Source organism: Mesoplodon mirus (assembly GCF_964341445.2).
Source record: "Mesoplodon mirus genome assembly, chromosome: 1".
In the NCBI taxonomy this organism is placed as follows: Eukaryota; Metazoa; Chordata; class Mammalia; order Artiodactyla; family Ziphiidae; genus Mesoplodon; species Mesoplodon mirus.
This window is the reverse complement of record NC_138976.1, coordinates 12559315-12585762: the sequence shown is the minus strand read 5'-3', so window position 1 is coordinate 12585762 and position 26448 is coordinate 12559315. Positions and strand designations below refer to the sequence as shown.

General features: G+C 40.6%; 1 protein-coding gene across 3 annotated transcripts in view; it reads left to right on the top strand.

Annotated features, from left to right (window-relative positions):
* MRRF (mitochondrial ribosome recycling factor) overlaps positions 1 to 26448 on the top strand; it is a gene marked incomplete at its 5' end in the record, with an annotated part of 54930 nt that overhangs the window by 4431 nt on the left and 24051 nt on the right. For 2 of the 3 annotated variants that reach the window (XM_082615010.1, XM_082615012.1), the window contains 5 exons: positions 459 to 670; positions 7687 to 7842; positions 11831 to 11949; positions 12435 to 12596; positions 19288 to 19379. In XM_082615010.1, coding sequence (XP_082471136.1) covers positions 459 to 670; positions 7687 to 7842; positions 11831 to 11949; positions 12435 to 12596; positions 19288 to 19379 — 741 coding nt within the window. The remainder of the gene's footprint in view (positions 1 to 458; positions 671 to 7686; positions 7843 to 11830; positions 11950 to 12434; positions 12597 to 19287; positions 19380 to 26448) is intronic. The other variant, XM_082615011.1, reaches the window with a different exon arrangement.

Sequence of the window (26448 nt, the reverse complement as noted above, 5' to 3'; positions counted from 1 at the left end):
GAAATGATTTTATTTCATTTAAAGTCTTCCAGTGCTCTGCCTTTCCTCTTTATAGTATAACTTTATCAAGATTTTGTGCCTTTTTCTCCTATAAGGGTTTAATTACCATCGTGAGGGATTTAGTCTGCTCTACGTTTACTTAACTCTGTTCCCTGTGTGCTAAGGGGCATTTGCTGTAGTGGAAAGAGCATGGCGATTTGGAGTCCTACAGACTGTGAGCAAGTTACTTAAATCTCCATGAGCCTCAGTTTCTTCGTAGTATAAAATGGGGCTAATCATATTAAGTTGTACAGATGTTGGGAGGAGGATTAGAGATAATGTATTTAAGTTACCTAGCACATACTCAAAACTGATTGATAGACTCGAGAGGATTTGCTTGCTAACTGGTACCGATTATTTTCTGAAGTTGTAATAGGGTCTGATTTACTTTGATCTCCTTTGTGTCTTGTTCTTTTTAGTGGGTGTTCACAAGAATTGTCTTCAGTCATGGCCTTGGGTTTAAGGTGCTTCCGCTTGGTCCACCCTGCCTTTTGCAACTCCCTTGCAGCCTTCACCAGACCTGTTGCGGAAGTGACGCTGAAGACAGTGAGTGGAAGACAGAATGACCACGGGCAACACCTGGCCTATCCAGCTGTACCAATCCGGCATTTCGCTACCAAGAAAGCCAAAGGTAGAGGCATGACCTCCTCACCCCTGTTTTATATTTAGCCCTTGAATTATCATAGCTGGAAGGGATCTCAGAGATGTTCTGAATTTCTCCCCATGCCTCATGAGGAAATGGTATCTCAGGTGGTTCAGTTGATTAGCTTAAAAGGTCACAGTGACAGAGTTGGTATTAGAACCTGTTTTGTCATTGCCATGCCACCTTTTTGTTATTATGGCTCAGAAAATGCCTAATTTCTTTTAGATTTAGAATTGCAGGTATAGGTGCCAAGCAAATCAGAATACTTGTGGCAGGGATCAACCTGCCTTCTCCTTATAGGAAGATCTGCATTGGAAATAATATTAAAAGCAGAAGGTTGTTGGGTGAGGAGATACTAGAGCCATGGGTTTAGATGGATGATCTTAATGGCTTGTGTCATTCAAGAATGAGACCTTGATACAACTCAGGTCTCAGCTTATATGTCGCTTCCTCAGGGAAGCCTTCCCTGACCTCTTAGGCTGGGTCAGGTCCCTTGTTACATGCATTTGTGCACACTGTTACTTTACCTTTAATGTACTTAAGCACAGCACTCATTAATTAGTTAATTATTGTTTGTTATGTCTTCCATACTGGACCCTGTGAGGTCTATGTCTTTCTTGTTTAGCAACTAACAGAGCCTGACACATAGTATGTATCAAAAAATTTTGTTGAAGGAATGAATGAGTGACAGAAAATTGTCAAGCAGACCTGCTATTTGCAGTGGTGGGTCAGGGATTCCACTCTTAAGGACGGTGCTTGAAATACCCTACTGAATATTTTTCCCACTGCTTTTCTTTTATGGTTTCATGCAGACCTTTTCCTTTTCTGTTAATAGGAAAATTAACAAGTTGCCAAAAGAGCTTTAATGCATAGAAGCCTTATAGTCAGTTAATAACTTTTGATCTATAGGTTGCATTATATTTTTTTAAATTCACATACATTTAATAATTTAATTTGATCCTTATAATTATCCATTGAAGGAATTGTAATTATCCAGTGAAGAAATTCTTCTAATTACCTAGTGAAGCACAGATTTCACCATTTTGCAAATGAGGAAACTGAGGTCCATATGTAAGACATTTGCCCATGATCATATCGAGTTAGTGGCAGAACTGGAATCCAGGTCTCCTGATGTCCACAGCATTGAAGTCTTCTAGTGCACTAGACTTTAGCTGCAGCACATAAGCAGCATCTTTTCATATTTCATTGGCTATTCAGTTTTTGTCTTCTTTGATTGCCTCTTAAAAAGTTGGTTGTTTGACTTTTTCCTTTAGATTTATTGGATTCTTTCTATATTAGGAATGCTAATCCTTTGTTGACTGTATATGTTGCAAGTATCTACTTTGCCTTTTTACTTTATGATGTCTTTCATTGAATATAAGTTTCAATGTAGTCATATTTTTCAGTTCTTTCTTTTATCATTTGTGCTTTTTCTGTCTTATTTAACAAACCCTCAACTATCTGAAAGTCATAAAGCTATTCTTCTATATTTTCTTCTAAATCTTTTAAAGGTTTTTACTTTCCACATTTGGGTTTTTAATCCATATGGAATTTATTTCTGAATATGATGTGAGGCAGGGAATCTAATTTTATTTCTTTTTAAAACGGGTAATAAGTGTGTCAACCTCACTTATTGAGTGGCCCTTCTTTACTCCCAGATTTGTAATGCTTCCTCTGTCATATGTCAGGTTTCTTTATGTGTATGATTTATATCTGAGTTCTTGATGTGTTGAACTACTCATCTCTCCCTGCACTAAATTCCTTAATGCCTGAATCACAAGTCTTGAATCTAGTGGTACAAATCTTTCCCCTCAGAACACGCTATCTTTTTCTTTTTCTTCTTCTTGGCCTTTTGCTCTTCTCTATGAAACTTATATTGTCAGGTTTTCTCCATAAAGATCTTGCACAGTTCTTTAATCAGGTTTATTTCTAGGCTATCATCATTTTTGTCACTTTTGTATATGATGTTTTTTAAAGTAAATTTTTGAGTGATGTACACAGAAAAGTGCATATATAATTGTAAGTGTATGGCTCAGTGAATTTTCACAAAGTGAACACAAGCATGTAACCATCACCCAGATTAAGATATAGAATGTCACTTGTACTCTGGAATCTTCCCTCGTGTCCTTTTCAGTTGTCACCCTTCAAAAGACAGCCCCCTCTCTTGACTTTACCACCACAGATTTGTTTTGCGCTTTTTGAACTCAAGATGTATTCTTTCATGCCTGGCTTCTTTTGATAGCAATCTACATGTGAGATTTGTCCATGTTGTTGCCTGTAGTAGTTGTTGGTACATTTTTATTTCTTTATAGTACCCCAGTGAATGCGTACACCACGATTTATGTGTGTTTTCTATAGTTGAATTGCTTCCAGTTTTGAACTAAAATAAATAATGCTGCTATGAACATGCATTTTGGTGCCCATATGTATGACTTTCTGTTGGGTGTATAACAAGAGGAGGATTGCTGAGCCTTCGGTTATGCATATATTAAGTTTCAGTTCAGTTTCAGAACATACAATTCTCCAAAGTAGTCATGTCAGGTTACATTCCTTCCCAGAGTGTTTTAGCTTTCTATTTGCTAAATACCCACTGTATGCTTGTGAACACTTGGTATGGTCAGCCTTTTTAATTTTAGCCATTCTGATGGGTGTGCAGTTATATCTCATTATGGTTTTAATTTATATTTCGTTGATGAATAATGATGGTGAGCACCTTTTATTTGTTTATTGGTTATTTGGATATCCTCTTTCCAGTCTTTTGCCCATTTAAAAAAATTGACTTGTAAGAATTTTAATGTATTCTAAAGATAAGACTTCTGCATATATATATGTATTGCTGATAATAATTGCCTTTTCACAGTGTTTTTTTAATGAACAGAAGTTCTTAATTTTAATGTAGACCAGTTTATCAATCTTTCTCGAGTAGTGCTCTTTTTTTCCTTTTTAAGAAATTTCCCCCTACCTTAAGGTCATAAATATATTCTGTATTATTTTATACAAGATTCATTGTTTTAAGTTTATATCTTTTTAAAAATTGTGTGTTCTATTTGGTTGCTGGTGAATAGGAATACTTTTTTTTTTTTTTTCTTTTTTGGCCGTGCCATGCAGCTTTCAGGGTCTCAGTTCCCTGACCAGGGATTGAACCCAGGCCACGGCAGTGAAAGCCCAGAATCCTAACCACTAGGACACCAGGGAACTCCCCAATTTTCTCTTTGTTCTTGAGTTAGTATTAGTAAATTATATGTTTATAGGAAGTTCTTGGCATAAAGTTGTCCATAATAGTCTCTTAAGATTATTAAAATCTCTACTGTTTTGATGACTGTGTCCCCTTTTTCTTTCTTAGTATTATTTATTTGTCTACTTCCCTTTTTAAAAAAAAATTATTTATTTATTTATTTTTGGCTGACTTGCGTCTTCATTGCTGCACGCGGGCTTTCTCTAGTTGCATTGAGTGGGGGCTACTCTTCCTTGCGGTGCGCGGGCTTCTCATTGCTGTGGCTTCACTTGTTGCATAGCATGAGCTCTAGGTGCGCGGGCTTCAGTAGTTGTGGCCCGTGGGCTCAGTAGTTGTGGCTTGCGGGCTCTAGAGCACAGGCTCAGTAGTTGTGGCGCATAGGCTTAGTTGCTCTGCAGCATGTGGGATCTTCCCAGACCAGTGATCGAACCCATGTGCCCTGCGTTGGCAGGCGGATTCTTAACCACTGCGCCACCAGGGAAGTCCCTACTTCCCTTTTTTAATCAATTATTTTTGACAGAAGTTTGTCAATTTTATACACCTTTCTAGGAAAAGAGCTGTTAATTTTTTTGATCTCTCTTTTAAAAAACTTTATTGACTTCTGTTCTATATTGTTTACTTCCTCCCATGTTCTTGTTCTTTTTATATCCTTTGAGCTGGACAGTTAGTTCATTAATTTTCGACTTCTTTTCTTGTAAGCATTTAAGGCTGTAAATTTATAAATACAACTTTAGGTACTTCCTACAAGTTTTTGTTGTGTAGTATTTTTATTATTGTCATTTTAAATATTTTTAAATTCCACTGTGCATTTTTCTTCAGTCCATAAGTAGTTTTGAGGCCCAGAATTGTTATATTTTTCTGGTGAATTTCTTCTGTTTTTATGAAGTGCTCCTCATTGTTTCTAATAATGCATTTTGTTGTAAAATCAATTTGTCTTAAATTAATATAACTACATCAGCCTTCTTTTGATTAATATTTGCTAGGGTTATAATTTTCTGATGCCCATACATTAAACTTTCTGTGATCTTATATTTTTGTAAAATCTCTTGTATATATTATATACGACTAGATTAAAAAAAAATCTTACTGAGAGTCTCTAACTTTTAACTGGTTCTTTGGTCTGGGTACTTGTATTTCTGTTATTTTATACTACCTCTTTTTTTTTTTTTTTTTTTTTGCTGTACGCGGGCCTCTCACTGTTGTGGCCTCTCCCGTTGCGGAGCACAGGCTCCGGACGCACAGGCTCAGCGGCCATGGCTCACGGGCCCAGCCGCTCCGCGGCATATGGGATCCTCCCAGACCGGGGCACGAACCCGTATCCCCTGCATCGGCAGGCGGACTCTCAACCACTGCGCCACCAGGGAGGCCCTATACTACCTCTTTATTGAGGTTTTCTTTGTTTCTTCTTTTCTCCTTTCTATTGGATTAATCAAGTTTCTTTATTCTTTTTTCATCTCTGCTGATTTGGAAGGTATACATTCTATTATTGTTTTGGTGGTTACTTTTAATTTCTTTTATATGTTTTTATAAAAATAAAGCACCTAGGGCTTCCCTGGTGGTGCAGTGGTTGAGAGTCCGCCTGCCGATGCAGGGGACACAGGTTCGTGCCCCAGTCCGGGAAGATCCCGCATGCCATGGAGCGGCTAGGCCTGTGAGCCATGGCCGCTAAGCCTGCACGTCCAGAGCCTGTGCTCTGCAATGGGAGAGGCCACAGCAGTGAGAGACCCGCGTACTGCAAAGAAAAATAATAAAATAAAATTTTTAAAAAAGCACCTATGGAAAAGTGCAGCTATCATAAGAAAATAGCTTGATAATTTTCACCTATATAATTTTTACTTATGTAATCAGCACCCAAACCAAAAACCAGAGCATTCCCAGCATGTCAAAAGTGCCCTCTTGCTCCCTTTTAGTAACTTACCACCTTCTACCCTTTGCAGGTAACTATTATTCTAACTACTAATGATATAGTTTTATCTGTTATACTGTTTAGTATATGTTATTGTATATGGATTTTGCACTGTACAGTCTGGATTCTTGTGTCTAGCCTCTTTGCGTAACATCATGTTTGTGAGATTCATTTAAATTCTTCTTTGTAGTTGTAGATCTTTTCCTCTTACAGTTGTATAGTATTTCATTCATAAAGAATATTTATCCATTCTAATATTGATGGGCATAACTTAAAATTTTTAACATGCATACTTGGTTTAACACTAAAGTTGAAGATATTATTTCCATTGTTTCTTGCTTCTGTTGTTGCTCTTGGAAATTATTTCTAGCTTCTATTGTCGCTATTATTCTAAATTTTGATCCTTTATGCATAATTTGTCTTTTCTCTGGCTGTTTTCACAATCTCTGTCCTTGGTTTTCTGCATTCACAGAATGTCTAGGTATGAATTTGCTTTTATTATCCTGTTTGGAACTTGTGTTTCTAAATCTGAAGATTCACCTCTTTCATCAGTTCTGACAATTCTAAGCCATTAGCCTGTTAACTTAAGACCAGTGAGATTTCAAGCAAGATGGTGATACAAGCAAATAAATGTTCAAAAAAATAAATCACTCTGCTGCTAACTGGTTGGTTACTTTGGGCAAAACATTTAAATGTCTTGTGCCTCAAATTTCTCATCTGTAAAACGGGGACAATAATAATCTCTGTTTTTCCTCCGTCAGAGAGCTGCTTTGAATAGCTAAAAGAAGAATGTACTTGAAATTGCATTGCAAATTGTAATATGGTATACAAATAGCTCAGGATCTAGCTCACTGTAGATGTTCAATAAAATTTGTTGTGAATGATCTCAATAAATGTTTGTTGAATACTTAATAAATAAACTAGTGTAGGATAATATTATTTAAATATTTTTATTCTTTTTCTCCTTCCCACACCCTCCTTAAAGAAATGCAAGACTATTTGTAATACTCATGGGAGTGATCTATGCATATACACATTATAGATGCATATGAAAAATCGCTATGTTGGTTTAGATATAAATTAGAATTTTATTCAGTTCTCAGTATTGTTGCTTTCCAAAATATACGCCATTGTCACTACTACCAGCGGTGTTTAATGTTGCTAAACCACTGTTGTTTTTATTGTCTGTACCAGCCGTCAGATACTTTGCATATCCTTGTCTTATGATTCGTTTTTAAATGAATTAATATATTTTATGTATCTCCAATTACATTTTATGAAGACAATTTAATGGAAAGTTCATGGGTTTAAAATTAGGCACATCTGGGACCAAACCTTGTCTTTACTATTTCATGACCTTGTGACATTAGGCAAAGTCACTCTACCTTTCTCATCTTCTGTTTATTTTTCTGAAAAATAAGGAATTCATTCACTTATGGAGTGTCTGCCATGTGGATAGTGCTCTTTTAGGTATTTGAATTACTTAATCTGTATCCTTGCAGCAACCTGGCAGTATAGATATTATTCCTGTTTCATAGGAAAGGAACCTGATATCAGAGAAATAGAGTAACTTGCTCAAGGTCATAAAGGTCGTATGCATTATAGCCCATATTTTCACCTGGGTGTCTCATTATAAAACCTGTGCCTTCACTAATATCTGAGAAAGTGCTTTGTGTGATGCTGGGTCCCAGGTTGACAGTAAGTGTAGGCTCTTTTTTAGGGCCTACACTTAGTGACAGTGTTCTGTAATTTTCTAGCACTTGGCTTTTTTCCCTGCACATAGTAGGTATTTCTTAACTCACTGTTTATTGTCTCTGTTTATGCTGCTGTTTTTTTTTTGTTCATTGAATGTTGACTTTCTAGCCAAAGGGAAAGGACAGTCCCAAACCAGAATGAATCTTAACAGTACCTTGGTTGAAGATATAATCAGCTTGGAAGAGGTGGATGAAGAAATGAAGTCGGTGATAGAAGCGCTCAAGGAAAATTTCAATAAGACTGTCAATATAAGGACCTCACCAGGTTAGTGACTGAACCTGTGTTTTGGAGAGGGGCATAGTGGCAAAAACATTGCTTTGGCAGAGCTGGGTTTTAGTCCTAGCTTTATCACTTACTAATTGGTGACCACGGGCAGTTACTTTACTTCTCTGGTTTTCAGTTTCCTTGTCTAATTCCTACCTTCTAGCTTTGGGATGGGTAAATAAATGAGGTAACATGTGTCCAGGTAACAGTGTCCAGCACATACTAACACTACATTTATCCATTTAGCAAATACTTACCTGCTATGAACTTGGCATTGTGCTGGTATACAGTGAACAAAATAGGTATGGTCTTTGTTCTCATGGAATAATACTCTCAAAAAATGGAAATTTTATTATTGCTGTACTCTATACACTTGTAGGTATTTAGTCTCATAGTAACTGACATCTTTGGTCTGATTTTTCCAATTTGTCCTATTTGGCCGTTCTTATCGTGTACTGGGAACCAACTGGCTGGAGACCTGCCCACCTGAGGCATTTCTGTACCCCTGAGCTTGACCAGGAAGATTCCGTTTGGGTTAATAACTTCCTGAAAGTGGCTTTCCTAAGTGGGAAATGTCAGAACTGTCTAAGAGAACTGTTTGCAGATGTGATGGAAGAAGTGAGTTGTCAGCTAATGGTGCAGGCAGGCAGGAAAAATCCAATTGCTGTTAAATTGGCCTTTTGGAAATTGTCATCATCCTAGAGTCAAGCCCGGGACCCCCTCGGAAAGTATCTGTGGGATACTGCTCCCACTCACATCTTGCTTGGGGTAGTTCACAAGGAAACTAGAAGGTATTTCATGAACTTGTTCTTAAGAAAACCAAGTGAAAAGTATACGGCTTCATTTATAAACACCAGCAGAAACATACAGAGTTCAGAGACGAGATCCAGTGTGAAACCAGAAGACCATTCCGTCATTTGTCAGCCCTGGACTGGGGCATTTCTGCCTTTGCTGACAGTAGAGCGTGCCATTCAATCTCTCCCAACTGTTTATTTTAAACTTGCTTATTATTTTAGGTATGAAGCTGATAAAGTGCTTTGTCTCCCCTGTGCTTTCTGCCCTGTTAACATTCTGCAGCCGAAACCAGAGAGCGGTTTGAGAGGAGCTCGGGGAGAAATGTGATACTTAAAATTAGCCAGCAAGCTCCACTCTTGTTGAACTTAAAAAGATGATGGGCCTGGAAAGAGGTTGGGAGTGTAATTTGTTAAATGTTAACCTCTGCGAAAATGAGGGGCAGGAATGAGGCTGAGGGAGATTCTCGCTGGGGACAGATTGAGGGAAAAGGATTTGATGCATTATGTCGATACGGATTTAGGGAATGGGAACCACCACAACTGCGTACTGAAAAGCCCATGTTGGGACTTCTGTGGCAAAGGATCTTATGGCAAATCAGGAAGGCTGAATTAAGATCCGTTTTCAGAAGGCCTCCCATTGGTATTTCCTCTTTGCTTCTTTCTCTTCAGGGTTATGTCTGTGCAATGTTCTGTGTAGAAATTTGGGCCATGAAGAGACTTGGGTGAAACAGGCTAAAGACTGGCTAAAGACTTAGCCAGTCTTTTATTTTATTTTATTTTTTTGCCAGATTCTTCCATACCATCTTTCATTACTATCTGAACCAGCAGGCACTTTCCCTCTTACATGTCCATCTACCAGCAGTTTCTGTCTCCAAGATAGTTGATTGCTTTTAATAGTTGTCTAAAATACAGGTTTATTTCTTTGTTCATTCTTGTCCTCTCATTCATTCGTCCATCCATCCATACATTCATTTATTCATCAAAGCATTATTGAGCACTTATTCTGTGCTGACTAATAGGTGCTGTAGATACAGAGAGAAAAGACATTGTCCCCACCTTCCAAGAGCCTAGATCCTAATGTGAAGGGATAGACAAGTAAACCAACATGTGTAAAACCATATAGCAAAGCAGAGTGGTGAAGACCATGGCTTTGGAGTTGATCACACCTGGGTTTGAATTCAGGCTCCATTATTAAGAGCTCTTGTGACCTTGGACAAGTTATACTCTGTGCCTCAGTTTCCGCATCTGTAAAATGGTGGAGCTGTCTCATAGGGTTATTGTGATAATGAAAGCAAATAAATTACAGAAAGCATTTAGCACCATGTCTTGCCATGGGAAGTGTTCAGTAAATATTGGTTGCCATTATTGTAGAAGTATGCATAGGATCCTCGGGAGCTCATAAAGGGTTTGTAATCCAGCCTAGGAGGTCAGACAGGATTTCTGAGATTAGATACAATCATAGCTGAGTGTTAAAGAGTGAGCAGGAGTTACCTGAGCAGAGAAGGGCATCCTCAGTAGAAGGATCCTGAGGCAAGAGAGAACAGGCTGTATTAGAGAAATTGTAAGTAGGTTAGTTTGGTTAAAATATAGGAGAAAGTTGAAAAGTAATAATAATAGTTAGCATTTATTGGGCTATTACTTACATATGCCAGGACACAATTATAAGTGCTTTCCATAAACTCTTTCATTTAACCCTCATAACAACTCTGTGAGAGAAGTATGATTTTAATGCCCCATTTAGAAATCAGGAAACAGATGCCCAAAAGGTTGAAGGGACCTTCCTAAGGTCACACAGTCAGGAAGTGGCAGGGTTGGTATTTGAACCCAGGTCACTGGTTTTCAGAATCATGGACTTTTCCAGATTGAAGCCAGTGGTGTCAACAGCCTTCTATCTTGTGATGGTGAATTGAGTACTGTGCTTCAAATCAGATCTTTGGACCGTGGTATGGTACTGCATTATTCTAACAACAATTTGCTGGGACAACTCCCAATTTGTTTAAAAAAATTGACCTCCAGCCCCCGACCCTTTACTCTTTGTGTATCAGAATGAGCCATCTGTGAGTGGTTCTTAAAGTGAATGGTAATGTTTCCTTTTAGTTTTCATTTGCATAGGAAATCAGGGAGTTTGAATAACACCCCTTTTCCATCTGTAACTATATACTTGCCTTCTTGACAAGAAAATTTTGCCCAGGGTTTTCCATAATTCAGATAGAGACAAAGATCAGATCCAGGATAACAGAGAAGTGGTCATAGTTGGTAGGGGTTTTTTTTGTTTGTTTTATGTTTTTTGTTTGTTTTTCTTCCTAAAGGGAATCTAAGTGCCGAAATCAAGGTGGTATCAGGGAGCAGCTCCCAACCTGGCTGCATGTCAGAATCATGTGGTAATCTTTAAAAAGCTACAAGCTCCCCCAAAATCACAGGCTCCCAAGCCCCTGCAGAATCAGGCTGTCTGGGGGTGGGGCCCAGGAATCTACGTGAAAAGCTCCCTGGGGATTCTGACGCACAACCAAATTTGAATTCCACTGATACGGGAAAGAGCCTTGATGAGAATTGGAAGCAAGCACACCTGAGCTGGAGCTTGGCTCTCGCTCCTTTTCCTTCATTAGCTCTGTGATTTGGCCCATTTAACTTCCCCAAGTCTCTTTCTCTGGTGTCAAGTGGAGACAGTGATAGTGTTACAGACTAGTTGTGAAAACTAAAAGGCCTAATAAGTGGTGACTATTTTTATGTTTATTTTTGGTGCCTATGGTATACTTGCTTGTTTATATTTAGTTATAATCCTCACTTTAATCCTGTAAAGTATTTTTTAATTGAGTTGGAAACCGAGGTACCGAGAACATGACTAACTTGCCTGAGGTTTCATGTTAGTAAACGGCAGTGTTGCTGGAGGGGTGACCAGCCCTTTCCAGTCTCAGCTCTCAAAGTCACGTGTCACAGGAAACCGCTCAGGGCCAGGCAGAGCGGGACTGTTGGCTGCCCTGGTGCTGGTAAGCAGTTGCAACCTAGTTTTGTCAACCTTTCAAAGCTCCTTCCATCACATGATGCCACTGCTCCTGTGGAAGCCCCTTGAACCATCTTGCCACATTAGTAAGGGATCCCTAACCATCAGTTGAATCGGAATTGATAGAGACTTAGATATGGGGCTACTAAAGTCCTTCTGAATTCGAAGACCCTTTATTTCATTTTTCTTTTAGGATCCCTTGATCATATCACTGTGGTAACTGCTGATGGGAAACTTGCTCTAAACCAGATTGGCCAGATCTCCATGAAGTCGCCACAGCTGATTTTGGTGAATATGGCCAGCTTCCCAGAGGTAAGGTAGCCTTGCTAAAGGGGTCCCTCTCCATGGTCTCTTTTGGAATGCAGGAGGCTGAGTCGTCAGGAGAACGTGTTCCCTCTAGTTTGGGATGAAACAAGAGAGAAAGCATAATAAAGGGAACTTCAGGATAAGAAAAGCTCTCTTCCTGTTTGTAAATTCCTTTTCTGTTTAACTCAAACACTATAGAGGCCAGGCGAGTAATTGGGATACTGACACGGGCCCCACCTAAGACAAACGGTAGTGGCAGTGCAGTGATGGGAAGGGCCGGGGTAAACTGTAGCTCCCGTGCCCTGTCTGAAGGGAGCAGCCTTTGCCCAGCTCTTGTTGATCCTTCCCAGGCAGAAATGCAGGCCTGGTAATTAGATATTACCAGGCGTTAAGATGTTTGTTTACAGAAGAAGCCAGTAACCCCAATTTTTATATAAGATCTTTGTTAAATGTTGATAACTAATTCCCTTTTTTGTGTGTTTTGTTTTAAGACTATGACAAAACCTAATGGGCCACGTTTGTTCTGTGGGCCACCAGTCTGTGACTTTTGCATTAGTATTTGGAGCACACCTTTCCAGGAATTCACATTCCTTTCAAACTGGACTGACCACTGCAGAATATTGCACAGAGCACAGTGCTTCCAAGGCTGGAAGGTGGGTTGCATTAGATCATTGCAACCTGGAGGCTATGATGTTAAGTCTGGTTGAGGAAGGTAAATGGGTTTTTCCTTATTGGTCCAGTAAGAATTGACCTGGATTGGGAATCCTTGAGGACCTGGAATCGGGTCCCACCTGTCCCGCCAGCTGGCTGTTTGACCTTGTGTAGGTTGCATCACTTTCTGGGTCTCCCATTTCCTCATCTGTTAATATGAGGTAAAGGAATCTGAAGTCTCTCCCTATTCCGACGGTCTGTTTCAGTAGTTCTAGCCCAAAGACAGAGACCAAAGTTGAAACTGCTGGATTTGACAAACTGGGTTAGAGACATGAGTAAGAGAAAGCCCTTGCTATGAGCAGGCTGTTTCAAATACAAGGGCTCTTGTAGCTGATGTGCTGGGCACATTTGTGAGGGGTATTACTCACTACTCCACCAATCTGTTCTCTATACGGCAGCCTGAGCGAACTTGTAAAGATGTCTCTCAGATTATGTCCTTCCCAGGCACCGAGTTTATCAGTGGCTTCAAGTAATCTTTAAGTAAAAGATGACTGTGGCCTAGAAGGCTTTGCATGACATGGCCCCTGCCTGTCTCTGCAGATCCTCCAGTCTTGTGCCACTGCCACCCTTGCACACGGCTCTAGCCACACTAGCCTTTCAACTCCTCAAACCCTTTGCATCCTCAGGGCCTTTGCATATGCTCTTTCCTTTGCTCGGAACGCTCTTGTCTGGCTAATTGCCACTCATATTTTGGATCAGAGCTTACATATTACTTTCTCAGGGAAGTCTTCCCTAATCTACCCAATCTCAATTATTCCTCCACATTCACCACTTTTACACAGCACAGTTCTTTTTCTTCATTGTACTTGTCATTATCAATAGTTATACCGTTATTTACATCTTAATTTTCCAGCTCACTTTCACTAGATTGTAAGCTTGGAATGTAGGACTCATATCTAACTTGCTCTAACTTACGCCTAGCACTGTGCCTGACACAGGGATGCACTCAGTAAATTTTCCTCAAATGGATGAATATGTGTCATTAGGTTGATGGAAGGGAGACACTCATTCCTGGTGTCACCCAGGAACAGAGTAATGGACAAAAAGGGAACTGTCAGCTCTTTCCCTTTCTGGCCCCTCTGAACCACTGAGGCCTCTCTGCCTTGTTCATCTAATCCCACAGGCACTGCGGGCCAATTTAGGGAATAGCCTCCTAATTACACAGTTTGAAGACCTCATCAGGCAGATTGCTTTTCAGAGCCAGCCACTTCTGTTATTAAATAGCAAATGGCATTCACAGAAGAAGCACCTGATTGGCCACCAGAGCATCTTATGAGGCAGGAGGAGGTATTAACAGCTTAATTTTTTCTTAGGAAGTTGGAGTATATCTTCATTTTTCAAGCAAAGCATCTTTGCCATTTCTCCAAGTTGAAATTCTGTGGGTTTTGAAAAAAAACATTTACAGTCATCTCACTAGAGAGGTTCTTTCCAAGGCCAGAGTGAGGAAGTGTGAGTTACATTGTCTTTTGAATTCCTTTATCTCATCTGGTGTATATATTAAACAAATAGCTCCAACTAAACATTTCCTTCCTCCAGTTTAGAAGCTGTCCATGCAGTACCCAGGTTTATAGCTTCAAAATGCTGAGCTAATCCTCACTGTGTTTATATAATTCCTTTCTGTTTCATATGTGGTTGGCTTTCTTCTCAAACCTGAGCATTTCTGTGTCATGCCCTAGAGACATGATGAAGATTTACATGCAGAATCTTTTCAGATGCATCAAGGACAGAAAACTGCGTTGCATTTGTTAAGCATGTGTCCTGCTTGATAAATGATGCAGTTGCTGCCTTCCATAAACTTGCCTGCAGCTAGAGTTAATGATTGGAAAAAAAGAAGGGAGTAAAAAAACCACAGCATAATTTGAAAAGGCAAATGAAAAAAAAAAATTCTGCAGACTCCCTTATTGCTCTTGTGGCAGTAAGAAAGCAAATGTGTGCTGAGCGTCTACGGTGTGACCAGGCACTGCTTTCTCATGTTTTGCTTCATGTGATCAACACGGATACTCTTTATTTTTTTATTATTATTATCTTTATCATTAAAAAGTGGTTTTATTTATTTAATTTATTTATTTATTTTTTAACATCTTTACTGGAGTATAATTGCTTTACAATGGTGTGTTAGTTTCTGCTTTATAACAAAGTGAATCAGCTATAAATATACATATATTCCCATATCTCTTCCCTCTTGCGTCTCCCTCCCTCCCACCCTCCCTATCCCACCCCTCTAGGTGGTCACCAAGCACCGAGCTGATCTCCCTGTGCTATGCAGCTGCTTCCCCCTAGCTGTCTATTTTATATTTGGTAGTGTATACATGTCCATGCCACTCCCTCACTTTGTCCCAGCTTCCCCTTCCCCTTCCCTGTGTCCTCAGGTCTATTCTCTAGTAGGTCTGCGTCCTTATTCCCATCCTGCCCCTAGGTTCTTCATGACCATTTTATTTTTTTTAGATTCCATATATATGTGTTAGCATACGGTATTTGTTTTTCTCTTTCTGACTTACTTCACTCTGTATGACAGGTCCATCCACCTCACTACAAATAACTCAATTTCGTTTCCTTTTATGGCTGAGTAATATTCCATTGTATATATGTGCCACATCTTCTTTATCCATTCATCTGTTGATGGACACTTAAGTTGCTTCCATTTCCTGGCTGTTGTAAATAGAGCTGCGATGAACACTGTGGTACATGACTCTTTTTGAATTATGGTTTTCTCAGCGTATGTGCCCAGTAGTGGGATTGCTGGGTCATATGGTAGTTCTATTTGTAGTTTTTTAAGGAACCTCCATACTGTTCTCCATAGTGGCTGTACCAATTCACATTCCCACCAACAGTGCAAGAGGGTTCCCTTTTCTCCACACCCTCTCCAGCATTTATTTGTAGATTTTTTGAGGATGGCCGTTCTGACTGGTGTGAGGTGATATCTCACTGTAGTTTTGGTTTGCATTTCTCTAATGATTAATGATGTTGAGCATTCTTTCATGTGTTTGTTGGCAATCTGTATATGTTCTTTGGAGAAATGTCTATTTAGGTCTTCTGCCCATTTTTGGATTGGGTTGTTTGTTTTTTTTGATATTGAGCTGCATGAGCTGCTTGTAAATTTTGGAGATTAATCCTTTGTCAGTTGCTTCATTTGCAAATATTTTCTCCCATTCTGAGGGTTGTCTTTCCGTCTTGTTTATGGTTTCCTTTGCTGTACAAAAGCTTTTACGGATACTCTTTAAAATTAAAGTTTATTCCATTTTATAGATGAGGGAACTGAGGCTCAGAGAAGTAGAACCTCTTCTGCAGGTTCACGCTGTTGTGGTAGAGCCAAGATTTGAGCATGGGTCTGTTGGACTCTAAAGGCTGTGCTCCTTTCACCATCCATTGGTTAATTCCACAAATATTTTTTGAGTCCCTGCAAGTCAGCTGTTGACTGGAACCCAGATTGTCAAGGATTTGTTCAGCTGTCTACAAAAGTTTCATCGTCTTTTGTCCTGTAGCGTAGACAAGCACATAGACGCGAATGAGTTAGATTTATTAGTTTAAGAACAGTAATAGCAGACATTGCTAATTGATCGCAGCACGCTTGCCTGCCTGACCCCAGGTGGGGTCTGTGATCTTTCTCGACCCAGTACTCCAAGCAGCTGCAACCAGTGAGTCAGTGTGATCACTGGAGAACAGCCTACTTGTGGGCATCCCTTCAGTGAGGGGATAAAAGCTAGGAGAGGGAAATGCGATAGAAGTATATGCCTTTTTGTCTGAACCACGAGTAGTTCAGAAGTCATGTTGGGAAAATGACTGTAATTCCCTGAGTTTCTGTATCCTTCCATATCAAACTAAAATATACATGTTTAGAGTATTTTAGAACTACCTCTTTTAGTAGATTTCTTTGCAAATGAAACCTCTCTTGGTTCACATTTTTTATGCATGTGAAAGGACACAGAACATGTATAAAATAGTATAAAATAAGGGTTTTTTTGTGTGTGGGGGGGTTATAAACATGAAGTAAAAGTAAGGAGATGAGCTTTTCTAGCAGGTCTGAGTCAGTGCATTAATGTACTTACTCAACAAGCTTTTACTGAGCACTTACCACACACTAGGCCCTGAGCCTTGGACTGGGAATATGTAAATACTGAGACATAGTTCCTGCCCAGCTTGGAAGCAGCAGTGGGTACTCCCTTGCTTGCCTGGGAAGGCTGTGTGGCAACACTTGGGTCAGAGGGTGAAAGGAGGGTGGTGGTGGTGGGATGATCCAGCTGAGTTATCAGTCAGCCAGTGAGAAGCTTCAGAAAAGGAAGATTAGGAGACTTGAAATCAGGCCGCTCCTTCAAAGTGGTCATTCTCCTTTTATTGTTAACTTTAGAAATCTGTGTTTCATTTTATTATGGAAGATGGCAGTTTTCTTGCAGAGGAAAATTTCATTTCTTCATCCAGCTCTTTTATTTACCTTGGCCATACCCTTTATACACCAGACCTAGTTCCAAATTCTTTCTGGCTATTAGAAAAAAATCAAATTCCCTGTGCCACAATTACTGAATACATTGAACTAGGGGATCTGGAAGGTAACAGAGACAAAGAAAGTAACATCACTGGATGGAGAGGTAACTGGAGGCATGATGGGCGAGGTCTTCACTCCCTTGCTCTTGGTTTTCAGGGACTGTATCTCTTGTATGAGGGATGTGACCTTTACCAGCAGGTCTCTGCATTCGTAAGGAAGGGACTGTACCTGGTTATGTCCAAGGTCCCTTCCAGCTCCAGTAGTCTATGGTCAGAGGTACATTTTAAGAATTTACAGTTTTGGGCTTCCCTGGTGGCGCAGTGGTTGGGAGTCCGCCTGCCGATGCAGGGGACGTGGGTTCGTGCCCCGGTCCGGGAGGATCCCACATGCCGCGGAGCGGCTAGGCCCGTGAGCCATGGCCGCTGAGCCTGCGTGTCTGGAGCCTGTGCTTCGCAGCGAGAGAGGCCACAACAGTGAGAGGCCCACATACCGCAAAAAAGAATTTACAGTTTTAAGCAGTGGACACACTATTAAATTCTGTAGCCCGAGGGGATGATTTGTCTGCATGTGGAATGCCGGTTTGTCTTTTTGCCCTTATGATAACATGTCATGTCCCTGTAGAATTCAGGTCATTTAAAAATGAAATGGATGTGGTTTTTAGGCACTCCCTTAAAAAACAAAACAAAACCTGGAAAAGTAAAATAGGTGTGCAGCAAACCCCATTTATTTAAACCAGAAAGTCTAGGGAGGAGCTCAAGGCTGGGAATTGGCTCTGTGAATCCAAGCAATGTGGATTGGCTCTTGTCAAACCTAAAATTCTTTTGAAAATGTCAGAGGCCTTGTTTTCATGAATTCCACATTGTCATGCCAGTGAAATTATCTGTCTTCCACACTGCTTTCTTTTATGCTTTAGGATTGCAAGCCAGGTGTGGTTATAATGTTGCTTGAGGTGAGATGAGGCACTTGGGGGAAATCAGTGTACCAGTGTGCCACCTGGCACGTTAGAGAGCAAGGCTGTGTCAGAGAGACCCTGGAGGATGTCAGGACAGCAGTGCATCAGGGAATAATATTCAGTATTCTGAAATAAGCCATAATGGAAAAGAATATGAAAAAGAATATGTATGACTGAATCACTTTGCTGTACAGCAGAAGTTAACACAACATTGTAAAACAACTATACTTCAATAAAATAAATTAAAAAAAAAAAAAGAGGGACTTCCCTGGTGGTGCAGTGGTTAAGACTCTGCGCTTCCACTGCAGGGGGCATGGGTTTGATTCCTGTTCGGAGAACTGAGATCCTGCATCCCGCATGCCTCGTGGTGCAGTCACCAAAAAAAAAAAAAAAAGATAGCAGTGCATCAGCTAAGTGATGATATCAGCTCGTCGTTATTTGGGGGTTTTGTGCGTTCTTCATTTATTGAATACGTTTATATAATAGCGCCCCTTGCCTGGGTGTTACAGGCACCCAGGCACAGAACAAGATGCATGGCTCACGTTACCTCATTTATTCCTCTTTGAGGTACAGTACCGCAGGGTCTCAGATTACAACATGGAGGCTCAGAGAAGTCAAGCTTGTTGCCCAGGGTCACATGGTTAGCAGAGCTGGAATTTGAGCTGAGATCTTTCACGCTACCTTTCTTGGTGCACACACCAGCAGAGATTCATTGCTCATGCCAAAACATGAGTGAGGTTGGTGTGAGCATAGATGCGAATGAGTTAAATTTATTTACTCATTTCAAATCGGCACTGGTATATTTTGAGTGTAAAATGTCAACTGGAATTTTTAATGTATAAAATCTTTCAGCTGTCTTTACACCAGTCTTTGCACAGATCAGCCCTCCTCCCTTGAGGATTTATTGTGGTTTTGATTTGTGTTGCCTCAAACCATTGAAATCTTTTCAAAGAAGCAGAGCTGTTTTCTTTTTCTTTTTCTTTGCTTTTTCCCTCCCGCAGTACACTAGTACCAGGAGTGGACATAGTTTGCTATTCAGCTTGATCAAAGCACTCTACACCAATGTAACTTCCTGATCTTACTGGTAACAGAACTAAATGTTTCCATGTTCTGCCAAGATGGGTTGCCAGTTATCGATGGAGGGCTTGCATCTGGTAATAATTATTTACTAATTCTGTTTACCTTTTGATCTGGTTTTCAGTGTACAGCTGCAGCTATCAAGGCTATAAGAGAAAGTGGAATGAATCTGAACCCAGAAGTGGAAGAGACGCTAATTCGGGTACCCATTCCCAAGTACGTCTGGCTGAAATTCACATATTTTGACGTAATGGGGCAGTTGTCTTTGGAAGGAAACCAACACTCCATGATCCTTTAGACTGATAGCGTACTTTACCTGTACGTCTCATCCTGGCAGACTCCAGCATCTTTTGAGATCCGGTTTACTTATTCAGATGCAGCAGTGAATCTGACAAAGTTCTTGTCCTCATGTACTTTACATTCTGATTGGGAAGATAGGACACATAAATAGAGAAAGTCATTCCAAATAATGAAATGCTGTGAGGAGAGAAAAGGCAATGTGATCCAGTAGAGAGTGCCTTGATGAGAGTGATGGTGGCAGGGACAGCTTTAGCTGGGGAGGACTCTAAGGGAAGTCACATTTTTACTGACAGTTGAATAATGAGGAAGAGCCAGCCTAGGGGAAGAGCTTTCCAGGCAGAGTGAACAGATAGCCCAAAGGCCCGGAGTCCGAAAGATCTCGACACTTGTAATCTCTAACCCAAGTTCCTTGAAGAGTCATTTTCCCATTAATCCTCACTTGTTGAAGAATTTTAGGCATAAGAACAGAATATTGTTAATTACGTAAATATATAGAACTTAGAGTTTCAAATGCATCAAATGTACGTTTATTTTTAAATTAAAAAAGAAATGATAAGACCTTGGTATATTTGATGAAGAGAAAGCCATTGTGTCTGAAACACAGTGAGGGAGGGAAAGAGTGGGGCTGGGGGTGATGGGCTGGTGAGCGGACGGTGCTTCACGCGTTACAGGCTGTGGTGAGGAGTGTGGGCTGTGCTCTCATTGTAGTGGGAAGCCATTGGAAGCACTTAAGCAGAGGAGTGATATGATCTGATGTTGACTTTTCAGAGGTCTCTCTGGCTGCCAATTAACAAGTGGAATGTAGGGAGACAGGGCAGACGCAGGGAGCATAGTCGGGAGGCCACTGCAGTAGTCCAGGTGAGATACAAATCTTCTCACGTTCCATAGCAGGCAGAATCAGTTTCTCCTTCTGTAATCTCATTTCTTAATTGTTTCTAAACCCCTGTTCCTACACAGTGCCCCACATCTAGCAAGTCCCAAATAAGTGTTGAATTCATTCATTCAGTCACTCAACAAATATTTATTAAGCACTAACTACATGCCAGGCCCTTTCCTAGTTGTTGAGATAGGGCAGTAAACAAACAACAAGAAGTCCCCATCCTCCCAGGGCTTTCTTTATTGTCGAGTAGGCACAGTAAAAAGAAAAACAAATAACTACGTAATGTAATGTCAGGTGATGATAAGGACTATGAAGAAAAATAAGGCTAAGGGGATAGAGAGAGTTGGGGGTTTTATTGTAGGCAGGAAGGTTCAGGAAGGAAGTGACGTTGGAGCAGAGACCTAAGTGAAATGAATGAATGAAGCTTCCAAATAACTAGAAGTGGAGTGTGACACTTGTTGAGTCATTGTGTGCCACACATCATCCCGTACTCCTTTATATAGATTGCCTCATTTGTCACGCAGTCTCTGTAAAGTAGGTTTTTCCCCAGGTGTGGAAATTTAGGCTCAGAGAGGTAAAGTAATATCTCTGAGGTCACACAGCTTATGCTGAAGCTAGGCCTAAATGCAGGTTTAGTTGATTCTAACGCCTCATGATGTACCCGTGCTAGCAACAAGAATTAATACCAACACTGAGAGCCCAGGAACTTTCCCACTGAACTTGTTTCTTGCTTTATGGCCAGAAAATGGCCTCCTTATTCCATTGTGTACTCGGTACTCTGTAAGTCAGAATTAACACTCTGCTTTGAAATCATGTTATTTGGGAGCAATATAACCTAGTGTTTAAGAAGCAGATAAACCTGAGTTCAAGTCCAGTACCTGTTTGCTTGGTTAGTTCATTGATTTGCTTAGCAAATTTTCTACAAATGTGTAATGTTCCAGCCTCTGTGCTGGGTGCTGGGGATGTACGTGGACCTGATGTTTGCCTTTGTGGAATTCAAGGCTGTGCCGGGCCGCTCGTTTATATTACCGGCAGCTTACTTGTGGACTTTACTGTTACCCATAGTTTATAGATGAACAAATTGAAATTCAGAGAAGTTAAGAGACTTGCTGAAGATCACATGGCCAGTTAGTAGCAGTCAGGATTTGAATCCTGAGTTTTTCTGTTACCAAGTCCAGGCTCTTTCTCCTGCACTCTCTATATATAGATGGGTAATTCTGGAAAGTGCCAAGTGTACTCATGGACATCAGAAGCAAGACTTGCAAGTGGAATGGATAGTAGTCAGCAGCTTTATTTTTTCGTTCTTGCTCTCCTGTCTGTGAAATCTTGGAAAAGCCACTTAACCTCCCTGAGCCTCGGGTTCCTGATGCACAGGATGGAGGGGTTGTTCTCAGTGGTCTGCCAGGTCCCTTCTGGAGCTCCAGAATGCTGTGATGCTGTGAATTTATGCCACTAAATGCTCGTTGCTGACTTGGATTCTTCTTAGAGTGGCCCATTGTAGATCATATGTTTCTTTCAAAGAGCTCGTTGATATAACGTGCACCTCTGCAGCCCCACATGAGTTAATGATTGCCCTTGTGCATTGTATATAAGTTTGAAAGATCAGTGAATTTAACTTGAATTTCCAAAGACACGGGGATCTGTTACATTATATTTTGCATTATTTTATGTTGGTTAATGGGTGTAATCCAAGAGAAAGTTGACGGACCAAAACCGCCTGCTCCTGCAAACCTCATTTTTTATATACTTTCTTCCCTTTGACAAGGTGGTAAGGTCATGAGGCCCCTCACTGAATTATACGTTTGGTAGTTTTCCAGATAAAAAATGAATGATCTGTTCTTTATTATGGAGGCTGTGTCATGTGAGAGGATAAAGGCTGATTTAGATGTAAAGGGGACCAAGGTTTTTATTTGGTTTTGGCAGTAACTTCCATATGACTCTGGGCACGTCACCCTAACAGCTTGCTGCCTTCTAGCTCCTTATTTGTAAAATAAATGAAATAATACATAATGATAGCTAGAGCTTTGGTGAGATTAGCAGAGAAAATAGATTAAGTAGCGTGATCTCCTTAGAGGAAAGAAGCTATATAAATGTAAGATACTAATACTATCTCAGTAGACAAATTTTTCCATATATACATAATTTGACTTTAGGAGAAAAGGAAGGAGTGAGGAAGGGGACGGATATGTTGAGTACCTACTATGTGCCAGGAACTGTTAGGTGCTTGACATATACAGGAAAAGTGGAAAAGTCTAACGGTTAAATTTGTGCCTTGTATCACAAAAGCATGAAATTGAGTTCTGACTCTTCTGCTTTTTAGCTGTGTGACAATGGCAACTGTCTCTACCTCTCTGAATCTCAGAGAGCTCTTCTGTAAAATATTTATGGGACTGGCCTTATATAGTTATTGGGAGATTCCAGTGAGATAATGTGCACAAAGCTTTTGATGTTTAGCAAGCACCCAGTTAATGCTAGCAAATGTTCCTTCATTCCTTTTCATAAATAGATAGGTGCATCCCTCCCTTCAAAGGATGGGGAAACTGAGATTCCAAGAGGTAAGGCATTGGCTCCAGGTCACGCAGCTGGTAATTGGCAAAGCTGCAAGGAGGAAAATAACACACTAAAGCTTATGTTAGGAGTTTGGGAGGTGGGAGGGAATCAGAAACATAAATTCCCATGATCAGTTTCTGATGCTAAAATTTCAAGTTTAGTTCTATAAAAATTTACCCTTCCTGGGCTTCCCTGGTGGCGCAGTGGTTGAGAATCTGCCTGCTAATGCAGGGGACACGGATTCGAGCCCTGGTCTGGGAGGATCCCACATGCCCTGGAGCAACTGGGCCCGTGAGCCACAACTACTGAGCCTGCGCGTCTGGAGCCTGTGCTCCGCAACAAGAGAGGCCGTGATAGTGAGAGGCCCGCGCACCGCGATTGAAGAGTGGCCCCCGCTTGCCACAACTAGAGAAAGCCCTCACACAGAAATGAAGACGCAACACAGCAAAAATAAATTAATTAATTAATAAAAACTCCTACCCCCAACATCTAAAAAAAAAAAATTTACCTTTCCTGGTTGATTGTGATTCTTCCTCTGCCTAATGATAGTCTGCAAGTTTGCTTTTTTGCCTTCACTCTGGATGATGCCCAGAGCTAAGTTGTATTTTCAGTTGCAACAGATCTCAGCTGGTACCTCACCCTCATCACACTCCTCTGATTCTTATATTCTTATTTAAATGAGTCTACTGAGTACGTGACTCTTCCTATAATCTGCCTCTGATCATTTTGGGAGGTAGGCGGAGAATAAATCCTAAAGCCGTAACAGGTCAAACTTGGAGCCTGGGTGGTGCATATCACCAAGCCTTCTTTTCAAAGCCTCTGCAAATCCAGCTGTGTGTGGGGCTGTGTGCAAGTTTTTCTCCTGGCTGTCCTCAGTAAAATGACATTGGACCTTACAGGCTCTGGGTTACATTCATCCGCAGTGACACTGTACATAGCTTTTGTTTTCTTCTCTGGCCAGTGTTCTTCCATTTAGAGCAGTCCGTCAACTGGACGGATTCTTTGAACATTCCTGTTAATCAAGATTCACTGAAATAGTTTCTTCTATTTTTCTTTCTTATTTATGTAATCAAGTTCTGGGTCCTATTTACAAACCTCCTGCGCTGCAGGTATAATGCCTGGAGGTACTGTGCTGAATGCTTGAGGGTTTCTCCCTGAATTCTCACACCACCGCTCTGAGGCTGGGAGACTGCTCTTTTGCCTACTTGCCTGATGGAAGACCTGAAGCTCCCAGGAGTCAGTGCCCGCTGTCATAGGGCTACCAAGGGGAAGAAGCATGATGGAACTCAGGTCTTATTTACTGCCTTTTTCCCTGTTCTTTTCTCCGGATAGCAGCTTTTTCTGGTATATCAGTCTTGCACTTCTTAATCAGGGACCCTGAAACGTTTTGAGCAGTTTATTTTGATCAGAGGCCCCACCCCATTCACATCTTTATTATGCCCACAAACAAACAAACAAATACTCCCTTACTTACTGTTTTACCAAGTATCGATGAGAAAACCACACAAAGTAGAATGAGGGTTCATGTCTGGCTTTAAAGAAAGCTGTAAGGAATCATGAATTCACCAAAGAAATGAAAGTGCTTAAGACTGGCTCATTCCCCAGTGAAGTTGCATCCTTCCTGGATTGTCCTCCTCTTTCATTATTTCTCGTCAGTGTCTGCGTTGGTTTTACTTTAAGTAGGATTAAATAAAAAAGTACCTCCATCCTATTCTCCATAGGGTACTACTTTTAGCACCGTGATTTTCCAGGTTTTTTTCTGTGCAACTTCAGACATGTGTAAATCTCCTTCTCCATCTTTCTTATAATGGTATGGGATTATATTACATGCACTCTTATGCAGTTGCTTTTCTTTTTTAAAAAACTTATTTATTTATTTATTTTTGGCTGTGTTGGGTCTTCGTTGCTGCACGCAGGCTTTCTTCTAGTTGCAGTGAACAGGGGTTACTCTTCGTTGCGGTGCATGGGCTTCTCATCGCACTGGCTTCTCCTGCTGCAGGGCATGGGCTCTAAGCACCTGGGCTTCAGTAGTTGCGGCACGTGGGCTCAGTAGTTGTGGCGCACGGGCTTAGTTGCTCCACGGCATGTGGGGTCTTCCCGGACCAGGGCTCGAACCCGTGTCCCCTGCATTGGCAGGCAGATTCTTAACCACAGTGCCACCAGGGAAGTCCCTGCAGTTCCTTTTTTTAACTTAATGCGTCATTGCTCTCTCTGAGGAGAGTTCTTCCTTACTCTTTTTAAGGGATACGTAGTGCTTGCATGTTACGTATAACATTAAATCGTTCTCAATTGTTGAATATCTTGGTTGTTTAAATTTTTTTCTCTTTTACTAACAGTGTCATAATGATCTCCTAAGGATCTTCCTGTTCTTCTGCTGGGAGTGGGAAGTGGTAGAGGCAGGACCATAACTGGGGAAGAAGTGAATGGAATGTGGGGGGCCTTGGTGTAGCTTTTGTTCCTTGATTGTCTCAGTGCTTGTTTGCACCAGTGTGCTGCATATTGCTGAGCTTCTTGGAGGCATGGACACTTCAGGGCCAGACAACCATCTGCAGCACACCTGAGTGACCCCTCCAGTGGTCCTCAGAGCCAAACTTGACGTCAGTCTCTTAGGAAACCCCATTGATATTTGAAGGGCCTTCCTGGCTCACTGCATGGCAATAATAATATTAAACAAAGTGACTACTTACTGAGTGCAAACTATATTCTAGGCCTTATGCTATATTATTTAAGTCATTCTGTTATTCCCTATTTTTTATACATGAGCTAAGTAAGCCTGAGAGAGGTTAAATAACTTGTTCAAGTTCATTTAGCTAGTAAGGATAGAGTTGTGCAGGATTTAAATATGGGTCTGCTTGACATCAAAGTCTATTCTTAACGTCTGTGGACCTCTGAGAGCACTTTTTCTTTTTGTAATAAGGGGCAGTAATTGGTACTTTAAAATTTAATTATATACCAACCCAAAGCATGTGGAGCATAAATTGCCAAAGCTCAAATCAGGATGCATAATCTGAAGTAAATTTATGTGCCACTTTTTGGTGTGAGAAGCACTCTGGAATATAAAGTATTTGTTTTTTTTTTTTTTTTTTTTTTAGTTAACTTTATTGAGGTGTAACTTACATATAAAAAATGAACCCATTTCAAGTGTACATGATGATAAATTTTGACAAATATAGGTCAAATATATATCTTGACTGTAACCACCATCTCAGTCAAGATATAGACCAGTTCGGTCGTCCTGAAAGTTCCCCATGACCCTTTGCAAGTCCTCTGGCCCCAGGTGACCACTTAACTGTGTTTATGAGAATATAAAGTTTTTATGCTGAAATGTGAAACTTCTAGGGTATTTGTAAATTTATTCAGCAGATATTTATTAGCACCTACTATGTGTCAGGCATAGTTCTAGACAGGGAGGACACAGCAGTGAATAAGCTAGACAAAGCCTCTGCCTTTGTGGAACTTCTACTGGGGAAATGGACAGTAACACACACATGCAGTGTGTGTGTCAGCTGGCCATAGTTTTCTCTCTGTGGAGAAAAATAAGGCAGTGAAAAAAAA